General features: G+C 44.1%; 1 protein-coding gene across 1 annotated transcript in view; it reads left to right on the top strand.

Moving 5' to 3' along the window:
• The window catches only part of LOC139583195 (T-cell activation Rho GTPase-activating protein-like), a 33,591-nt gene extending 23,442 nt beyond the window's left edge, over positions 1–10,149 (top strand). The window contains exons 4-14 of the mRNA XM_071414026.1: positions 335–487; positions 2,383–2,424; positions 3,052–3,136; positions 3,875–3,922; positions 4,423–4,471; positions 4,747–4,910; positions 6,792–6,953; positions 7,166–7,275; positions 7,793–7,973; positions 8,224–8,320; positions 8,509–10,149. Coding sequence (XP_071270127.1) covers positions 335–487; positions 2,383–2,424; positions 3,052–3,136; positions 3,875–3,922; positions 4,423–4,471; positions 4,747–4,910; positions 6,792–6,953; positions 7,166–7,275; positions 7,793–7,973; positions 8,224–8,320; positions 8,509–9,758 — 2,341 coding nt within the window. The 3' untranslated portion in view covers positions 9,759–10,149. The remainder of the gene's footprint in view (positions 1–334; positions 488–2,382; positions 2,425–3,051; positions 3,137–3,874; positions 3,923–4,422; positions 4,472–4,746; positions 4,911–6,791; positions 6,954–7,165; positions 7,276–7,792; positions 7,974–8,223; positions 8,321–8,508) is intronic.
• Positions 10,150–10,923: the final 774 nt, after the last annotated feature.

The following is a 10,923-nucleotide window of genomic DNA, read 5'->3' on the forward strand; positions in this document are numbered from 1 at the left end:
TGAGTTATAAGCAAACAATCACTGATTTAGAAATAGATGACACTAATGAGGAATAAATTAGTACCTATAGCAACCATTGGGATAGAGAAGTGGATTGTGCAGGTTTCTCGGCTTGATGAGCTGAGATACAGTCCTAGCCAGGCCTGATGAAAACATTAACTGACTCTCTAAATTCTCAACCTGCTAGCCCTCCATGATCACATAATCCTCTCTCTCTCTCTCTCTCTCTCTCTCTCTCTCTCTCTCTCTCTCTCTCTCTCTCTCTCTCTCTCTCTCTCTCTCTCTTTCTCTCTTTCTCTCTTTCTCTCTCTCTCTCTCTTTCTCTCATATTTAGGTCCAGTGCTAGCTACCGTCTGAAGCACAGGGTGAGTCTGGAAGATCTGTGGCTTTATGGCTTTGAGGAGGAAGAGGGAGGAGGTGGAGAGATTGACCTCAGGACGTCCCTGGTCCTGGCCTGGCCCCTTGCCTTCTGTGTGGTGTCCTTCCAGTGAGCAACAGCCATCCTCTGTGTGCATACATGAGTGCACACTCATACACACACACACACAGACACTCAGGCAGGCAGGTGCACACACACACACACACACACACACACACACACACACACACACACACACACACACACACACACACACACACACACACACACACACACACACACACACACACACACACACACACACACACACACACACACACGCACAAATGTTAACTCAATGAGAAACATCTCTCACTCTTCGTTCTCGACGTAGACAACAAATAACAAGTCAAGTTTCTCTTTGTTTTCTCACTACTGACATTACTGAACAATGACTTGGTTAACGGTTAGCCACTACTGAGCAGTAAATTCAGTTTACTGGCATTTCAGAGAAAGGCTATTACAGTGTGAGGATAATGGAGTCAACCTAACTCTAACATGCATAATTCAAATTCATGATTCATATGAACTGTTCCTTCAAGTAAGGTTTGACCCATTTGGTTGTCCTGTGAGATATACTGTGCACAAGCTAAAGCCATATGTATCCTTGGATTGACCTAAAAACATATTGAGTTTCTTAAAGGCCCAGTGCAGTCAAAAACGTGATTTCCTATGTTTTATATATATTTACACACTATGAGGTTGGAATATTATTGTGAATTTGTGAAAATCATGATTAATGCCCTTCTAGTGTAAGAGCTGTTTGAAAAGTCCCCCTGAAATTTCAGCCTGTTTTGGTGGGATGGAGTTTTGGCCTTCAATGGTGACATCACTATTCGGTAAATTAGTTAATAGACCAATAAGAAACAGAGTTCCGAGCCTCTCTGTCAATAACAGCAAACTTTCCGTTTTCCCCTCCCCATTCAACATTCTGGCTTGAGAAATTGCCCTTTGCCAAGAAGCTATTGTTGTTTCTTTTTGACCCTTTTAATCATAGTAAGGTACTTTACTGTTACCCAGAAATTACTTCATATTGAGATAAAAACAGCTGCATTGGACCTGGTTTGGATGGTTTCCATAAGATTATGAATGAAATAGGGAAATGAGAACAGTCTACACCATCACAAGATAATGGCTGGTGAAAGAGGAAGTGTTGAAGCTGACCACCAGACCTAGGATCACATGTCAGGGGCTTTACAGCACTGGACTTTATCAGGAAGACTGTCTTTGAAATATAGAGGGAGTGTTGAAATGGTCACAAATAGACAAACAGACACGACATTGAATAAAACAATTGAAAGGGAATGGAACAGTGATTGAGTAACAATGAGTGTTTGTTTTGATCAGTAATAATAGCTATCCCTCGTTGGTGTAGATATGGGTCATTTAGTCATGTTACTGGGGTCTGAGTCATGGACTCCCACAGTTTCTTCTCAAGCAAACAGTCAAATAAGACTGTTAGAACGTTGTTGGCTAGAGTCATTCTTAGAGTCTGTGGTTCAACAGTTTATTGCATTACAGATTACCAGTAAGCACCAACAGTATATGAGCTGGTCTATCCGTATAGTGTCTGTAATCAAAATGTAGGCACAACCAAAGATGAAAGAATAGACCCGGGAAAAATAAATACAAAATATGCACTTTTAAGGGCCTAACACAGTTAATACTATCATCTATACAGGTGAGTGAGGGTTAGTTTAAGTTAGAGTCTACCTCATGTCTCTTTCCACATGGCGACAACAGCAACAGCCCCAACACATAGAGGAAGTGGAAGGTGTTTTGGTCGGGGCCGCCATGACGCTGCTTCCTGTCCCCATGACTGAGCTAGAGTTTCCATCGCTCTAGTTAAAAGAGCCAGAAGGCGTGCTGTGTCTCTTTAGTCAGTCTGTCTGTCCATCCGTGTGTTTGCTTCGTTCCTCTTTCACTGTGGATTAGTAACTCCCATGCTGTTATTTTGCCTGCAGCTCACCTGAGGTAAAAGAACGCTGGTTGGATACTCTTCACAGGTAAACACTACTATTATCTCCATATATAATACAAATGCCACTTGATTGAGCCATAATGGGTTACTGGGTTGTACCATATTATACTATATGAAGATAGGCATTATGTGTAATAACTTGCAGTATCAATGGGACTGTACTGTTAATGTCATTCAATTAGATACAATAATTATTGAAGGACTGTGAATAGAATTAGTATTATAAGCATACCTGTGTTGGAGATGGGAAGTGTATTTTAGTGAATGTTACAATATTCTTCATTATGTCAGAACTTATAGTTCAATGTAGAATATAGTTCCATTATTCTGTTCTGTCACACAATTGTTAATGGTTATCATTCTTTTCACTCATATTCAAGTTAAGATTTGATCATATTCAGAATATCCATTTGATCCTCTTTTAGAACACACCCCGCAACACACTCACTCGCGCGCACACAACGGCAAACACACCCTTTTGACACATACAGAGAGCGGTTGTGTAGAGACCACATGTACGACAACATCCATCTAACTAGGGAGTAGTCACTCTCTATTATGGCTCGCGAGAATAACTAGGGACTGACTGGAGATCAGTGAAGTATTTGTATATAGACATATATATTTGATGTATGTATTTTCCTCATTCCAGGAAAATTAAAGCAGCAAAAGAAAGGGCAGGTTCTACCACACCAGCCCCAAGTGTCCTGATGAAGGTGCTGAGCGGCAGTATCACAGTAAGTCTATCGCTTAGGCCATGTCCCAAATGGCAACCTATTTCCCTATACAGTGCACTACTTTTGACCTGGGCCCATAGGGCACTGGTCGAAAGTAGTGCGCTATAGGGAACAGGATGCCATTTTGGATGCAGCTTTATCCTACTCTCCAGTGTGCTAAATTTACAGAAACAGCTATCGGTACACCTGAAACAGAGAAGAAAACGGTGAACTTTATTACCATAGCGCATACTTTGTAGACTGTAGTCATAGTCCCTGATACATCACCCAGATTCTTGTTACCAAAGGCGGTGATGGCTGTAGAAGCAATGGTTATAGCAATGGTTACCTGTGTCCAGCCAGTCCTTGATATCGAGATACCAGTGTTTAGCTCGGTCATTGATATCAAGATATCATTGTATTGCACCGTATACAGCCAATTTAGAGCATTGACTTGCATTCTATCTCTTGCTCTCATGTTGATGGCTCTTAAGGCTCTGAAGAGGCATATTACCTCTATAAAGCGCCACCATCAGTAAAGACGGAGTATCGGACATTCTTAGAAAGGCGCTCAATGCAGACACACTTTGCAGCGCCGTTCAAGCATAATAGGCTTTTGTTTGACACCATTCAAATTGTACTTATAGAATTGGAATGAGCATACATTGACCTTTGCCTAATATATAGTATAATTGCTTCTGGAAGGAGTCACACCTTTCATCTGCACTATAAATAATAATCTCTCTCTCTTCGTTTCAGGCTAAAACAGGAGTGGGCATGGAGCCTTCTATCAAGTTTTTGCTTGATGTGAGTTCCGTACAGTACACTTTCTGCTTCTTTCATCCATGTGTCAATTGTTCTGGCTCAACATGTGTCGGGGAGAAACACCTTGTATGAGGTTATATGAGGCTTATTTTGAGGGTTTATGGGGGAATTCAGACCGCTGCAATCTGTTTATCAAACAGAAGCGCTTATAACACAAGTGTATACATTGTAACAGTTTATTGATACTGTACAGTGATTGTGCTTTTTTAAGGAGGGTTTGTGTTGTTTCCTTCAAGTGGAGGACCTTGTGGTGTTCTTGAGGGGACATTAGTTTGAAAGTGGTGGGCTTTTTTGATGGGTGTATTGAAGGGTAAATTGTTTGGGTGATTGGGGAGGGAGAGGAGGAGGGAGAGGGTGCGGGTTAGATAATTTACCACCCCGCACCTTCACATGGAAACAGGCATGCAAACAGAGGGTGTGGCTCCCCTGCCACATGTTCCTCATACATGCTCATGACTACATCTCCTGTTTTGCGTTTCCAGAGTGACACAAAGATCCCCGCCGTGCCCAGCTGTGTAACACAGCCCATTGGTGAGTTTGAAAAACAACATCTCTGAACCACAAGGTTGGTTAAGGGCCCACAGTGTGTATATATGTGTGTGCCAACTTAGACAGAGAAAATAATTCAAACCGTAGGAGAGAGAGAGAAACAGGACACACCAATGATCCGTGTGAATGCTAAAACAAGAACGTCAACTTATATCATGTGTTCATCTCTCTCTCTCACACTCACGGTCTTTCTCATGAATGCTATTAGTACACCGTAACCCTTTATAATAGTGTATGTTTGGCTTCTTTCGTAACAGAAAATGGTAGCAACAGTAAGTGGGGCATCTTGAGGAAGTTGAGGAGAAGCTCCACCCTCACCAGCATGTCCTCCCGTCCAGACACAGACTCCAAGAGCCATCTGTTTGGACAGTCTCTCTCCAAGACCTGTCCAGAGGACGGGACTCTTCCGAAGCCTATCACAGTATGTCAATCTACCAAACTGTACCACAACTATCTTTATTCTGTAATATCTTTGTTCTGTAATATCTTTGTTCTGTATTATCTTTGTCAGATTTTCATAATTTGTACAAGGTGTGGGACTGTGGGAGAAAGAATAGACAGCTGTAATGAATCGTAGTGACAGCTATTGATTTCATCTGCACCTCATTCTACCAAGGTGTTTAGTTCAAAGGGTTTATTGACTAGGGCACTTGATCAATCAGGCCATTCAATTGTTACTAATAAGTGCAGTTAGTTACCAAAGCACTTGGTAATGGTTGCTAAGGACCTGCTTGTCTGCAACCCAACCGCAGATTGAATCTATGTAATGTTCCACTTCCAGCTGACATGCACAACGCACCGTCTGTCTCAGTCTGCCCCTGGCCTACCCCTCACAGAATCATTTAAGCATATAGGGCTCCCGAGTGGTGCAGCGGTCTAAGGAACTGCATCTCAGTGCTAGAGGCATCACTACACTACTACATACCCTGGGTAGATTCCAGGCTGAATCACAACCGGCCGTGATTGGGAGCCCCATAGGGCGGCACACAATTGGCCCAGCGTCGTCCGGGTTTGGCCTGGGTAGGCAGAGTTGCAAAGAAAAAGCCATATCTCAGACTGGCCAATAAAAATAAAAATTAAGATGGGAAAAAGAACACAGGCACTGGACAGAGGAACTCTGCCTAGAAGGCCAGCATTCCGGAGTTGCCTCTTCACTGTTGAAGTTGAGACTGGTGTTTTGCAGGTACTATTTAATGAAGCTGCCAGTTGAGGACTTGTGAGGCGTCTGTTTCTCAAACTAGACACTAATGTACTTGTCCTCTTGCTCAGTTGTGCACCGGGGCCTCCCACTCATCTTTCTATTCTGGTTAGAGCCAGTTTGTGCTGCTCTATGAAGGGAGTAGTACACAGCGTTGTATCAGATCTTCAGTTTCTTGGCAATTTCTCGCATGTAATAGCCTTCATTTTTCAGAACAAGAATAGACTGACGAGTTTCAGAAGAAAGGTCTTTGTTTCTGGCCATTTTGAGCCTGTAATCGAACCCACAAATGCTGATGCTCCAGATACTCAACTAGTCTAAAGAAGGCCAGTTGTATTACTAATCAGAACAACAGTTTTCAGCTGTGCTAACATAATTGCAAAAGCGTTTTCTAATGATCAATTAGTCTTTTAAAATGATAAACTTGAACAAGTTCTCATTTGCAACTACGACCTGGCCAAGATAAAGCAAAGCAGTGTGACACAGACAACAACAGAGTTGCACATGGAGTAAACAATAAACAAGCCAATAACACAATAAACAAGTCAATGACACAGTAGAAAAAAGAAAGTCTATATACAGTGTGTGCAAAAGGCATGAGGAGGTAGGCAATAAATAGGCCATAGGAGCGAATAATTGCAATTTAGCAGATTAACACTGGAGTGATAAATGAGCAGATGATGATGTGCAAGTAGAGATACTGGTGTGCAAAAGAGCAGAAAAGTAAATAAAATAAAAACAGTATGGGGATGAGGTAGGTAGATTGGGTGGGCTATTTACAGATGGACTATGTACAGCTGCAGCGATCGGTTAGCTGCTCAGATAGTTGATGTTTAAAGTTGGTGAGGGAAATAAACGTCTCCAACTTCAGTTTCCAGCTACAATAGTCATTTACAACATTAATAATGTCTACACTGTATTTCTGATCAAATTTTCTTTCAAAAACAAGGACATTTCTAAGTGACCCCAAACTTTTGAACGATAGTGTCTATATATATAAAATGTACACACACTCATCCACAGCAGGTTGTTTGACTTGTTCATGCCATTTCTCAGCCTGGTTTGACCTATTTTCCTCCCCCCGTTCCTCTCTCCCCCCACCAGGATATATTGGTGCTGCTGTGCAAGAAAGGCCCCTCCACAGAGGGGGTGTTCAGGAAGAACGGCAACAGTAAGAACCTGAAGGCCATCAGGGAGCAGCTCGACAGTGGGACGGAGGTGGAGATGGAGTCCTTGCCCGTGGTTCTCCTGGTGGGACTACTCAAGGTAAAGAATCATCCATCTGTTCACTGATTTGTCCTTTCCTTTTCCATGTCCGTCCGTCTGTCTGTCCGTCCACCTGGAGCAGGGAGACAAAGGGAGAAGCAGCTCTATGACCTCCAATTAGACCTGTTAGTGTGTTAGCACCTATTACTACTTATCAGCAGTCTTCTACTGTAATATGTTCTAACCCCCGACACCTTCCCTCCTAATTGCAGAGTTTTCTGAAGGAGCTCCCGGGCAGCCTGCTAGTGTCGGATATGTATGAGACCTGGATGAAGGCCCTGGAGATTAAGGACGACCACCACAGAAGCTTAGAGCTCAAAAGGTAAGCTACCAGCCATTAAAAAATAAATAACCTAGAATCAGATCGTTTTTATTTTTAATGCAGCATTACCAAGTTACTACCAACTACTAATGAGCTGATCCTAGGCTAAATGTAGCGTTAGCAACTGTACCACCTGTTGAGCCATCCCCATTGGTGAACTATATTACTGTCGTACTTGTGGGGCATAATCTTATATAAAACCTACATGAGAGGCCATAGCCGTAAACGTTATGCTAATGTAAGACTAATGGAGGCATTTTGGTTGAAAAAAAAAAAAAAAAACTCTACTTTACCATTACCGTTTAGGTGTTGCAAAGAATAGATTCAGGAGGCTTTTCAATTGAGTTTTTTAGAGTCAGACAATGAGGAAGTAGTGCCTCTAGCCTCAATGTGTACACTTATTTTTTAGTTTCCTCCCCCTCTCAAAAAGAGAAGCTACAAAAACAAATTGCGAGCGGCAAACTGATCTACATTTTTTCCCTGTTCTTTCTCTCCTTCCTTCCCTTTCCCCTCTCAGGGTGGTAGACAAGCTACCAGGACCTAACATCCTCCTGCTGCGGAACATTCTGTGTGTGCTCCATCACATCACGGAGAGGGCAGACGCCAACAAGATGGACGCCAATAACTTGGCATTGTGCATCGCACCCACTCTGCTGCAGAAGGACACCATGTCCTTAGACGTGCAGACCGTGGAGAAGGTGAGAATCCGGTTCTGACTGGACTCTTTGAAGCTGCCAGCGTGGTTTTCATGTACTGAAAACAACCGTGTGTGTGTGTTTGTGTCTGTGTGTGGGCCTATAGTTTTGCTATGAACTCTATCCTGAAACAGGACTGAGTTGTTTAGCAAAAAGCCAAATCTTCACACTTTAAAACAATGTTACTTTCAATCACTCAACCATTGTTCTAAGTAATAATAACCTTTTGTGTTCTTTGTGATGTTTCCTTTAGGTGATAGAGCTGACGCAGTTTCTGATCGAGCATTGCTGTGAGATCTTTGGAGAGGACGTCCTGAGCCTTTTGGGAGATCCCGAAGAGGAAAACTCAGGTAAGTTAACTGGGCTGCTTTAGGTGCGACTCTCTGCAATGCTACACATTCTTTCACAGAAAATAAGAACATTCTGTGAACACAGATTTCTGGGAACATGTTTCAAAAAGCTTGAAATAAAATAGAACAATGGGAATAGGAATCATACATTGTACACGGCAGCTCATCAATGTTCTCTTTCTCCTCAGATTCCGTGTCGTCACAGCAACACGATTCTGCGTATGACAGCAACGACCCAGACGCTGAGGGGGACAGTATGGGGTCCACGAAAGTAGAGGGTGAGGGGGAAAGGTGCGGCTCGTCCCCATCTCTCCTCTTTGCGTGCGGGATGCAATGCGGCTCTATCCCTTCCAACACCATCTTCCACACCTTCACCAACAAGAAGCACTTCGACCGCCGCTGCTCAGAGCCAATCATCTTCACCTCTGCCGAGAAGAGGAGCCTGATTGGCCTGGCCCGTAGTAACGGCGATTTCTCCGTGGAGGGGCGGGACTTTGAGGAGCATCCACTCAAGAAGCAGATCTCTGATGACTCCTTCCTGCTCCCAGAATGTGGTGTTACCAACACCAGGCATGCCACCACGCTGTCTCTCCCCAAACTCGGTGGCAGCCAGACGATGACTTGGCGGCAGCTTGACCCGTCATGCCTGTCATCCTGCTCCCTGGAGAGCGCCTCCTCCAACACATCAGAGGTCTCCCTGTTCACCAGCTCGCCGCTGACATCCCCGGCCTGCCAACACAGGGGCCAGTCCACACACCATGCTCCCCTCTCCGCCAAACCCAGGGCAGAGCCCCCGAGGGCAGACACGACGGAAGTGGTGTCCATGAAGGTGGACAGTAAAGCCCTGATGAGGACCAAGAGCCTGGGGGCCTTTGGCTTCGCCAGGGGCAGTCTCAAGAAAGGCGACCACCAGAAGGAGAAGCCTTTCTCTTGCGGGACCCTCGAGGAGGACTCCCAGAGTGAGGTGGAGGCCCCAGTGGCCGAGGCCTCTCTCAGACAGAAGCGCCCCCTGTCTGCGGTGGAGGTCTTCCTACAGGTGGACAGCAGACTGCCCTCCCAGCCCCCTTCGTACGAGCAGGCAGTCCAGAGTGCGACTCAGCCCTCCCCACCGCATTATGGCTCCATGACTGTCAGTGCCGTCGCTGCCACTCTCAGCAGGAAGTCCCGCCCAGCCTCTATGAACGCAAACTTCCTGTACTCCTGTCCCGTCAAGCAATACACAGACTGCTTCTCTCGGGGGATAGACAGTGATGATGTCACTGCAGCCCAGCAGCATCCGGTCGGGTTCCGCCAGCGAGCGATGTCTGAGTCCGTGTCAAGAGCACGCCACGAGACCCTGTCACGCCACGAGACAGCGTCACACCACGAGACTGTGTCACGGAGGTGCAGCCAGCCCGTGTTCGAGGAGCATTCTTACACCAAGGAGTCCTACGTTTGAAGGCCTTTTTCAGACATTGTGTTTCACTTTTTTCACTTTAAAATGTACACAAATTAAAACGTGCAACTGTTAGGTTGGACTTGCTGAGTAGTACTGTTCAGAGTACAAAATGACGATATTTTACCTGAAAAGCTATTTGTAAATCGACGCCTTCTCTAGTTCATCTAGAAGCAAAGCTATGTAAATAATCACAAACGGAATCTGCAGTTATAGAGGGTAACAATATGCTATTGTTGGTATTATTTCCATTGTTTTACTGTTGTTAATATACTGCTGTGTGTACTGTGCATAAATGTATACATTTGTCAAAATGTTTTCTTCCCTGTGTCTTTTTGTATTTCTTGACTCTACAACATCTGTACTTCCACTACAATAAAGCACCTTTATGTAACATTGTGACTTTGTTCTCCAGTTCTTACGGTCGGAGCACTAAAGTCCCGTGACCTTGCAGCTCTGAGTAGAATCAACTGGTTGTTGCATCCTCAAGCATGCAGTGCCACTCAAACAACCATGTGGTAATGCAAATGCATAGACTTCAGGAAGCGTACAACACCTACCTCTGCAACATCTATCAGAGGTCAGAACATAGAGATTGTAGAGGAATGCAAATATCTGGGTGTCCTCTTGAACAATAAGCTTCAGTTGAGTAAATGTACAGACCTGATCTACAAAAAGAGCCAACAGAGACTGTACTTTCTCAAAAAGCTGGGATCTTTTAATGTAGACTGTACTATATTGACTCTGTTTTACAAATCTTTTATTGAGAGTATTTGAACTTTTTGTATTGTTTGTTGGTTTGGCAATGGCACTGTCAGCCAGAGAAATATGTTGAGAAGGATTATTACCACAGCAAGCAAGGTACTTGGAGTCAAACAGACAGGCCTGTATGAGATCTTTAAGGGCAGGGCCCTCCGCAAGGCTCACAAAATCATTTTAGACCCAAGCCATCCCCTGTACCTGGACTTTGAACTACTCCCCTCTGGGCGCAAGTATAGGGCACCCCTCAGCAGGAAAAACACAACTAGACAATAATTTGTGCCAGCTGTGATATCCCTCCTAAATAGCTCGGGCTAATGTTCCTATCGACTCCGTAAGGCCAGCAGGCTTTAATTTTAATTTTTTATTTCTTTATTTCTTATAATTATTATATTTTTTTTATAATGTA

This window comes from Salvelinus alpinus, chromosome 8 (assembly GCF_045679555.1).
Source record: "Salvelinus alpinus chromosome 8, SLU_Salpinus.1, whole genome shotgun sequence".
Classification (NCBI taxonomy): Eukaryota; Metazoa; Chordata; class Actinopteri; order Salmoniformes; family Salmonidae; genus Salvelinus; species Salvelinus alpinus.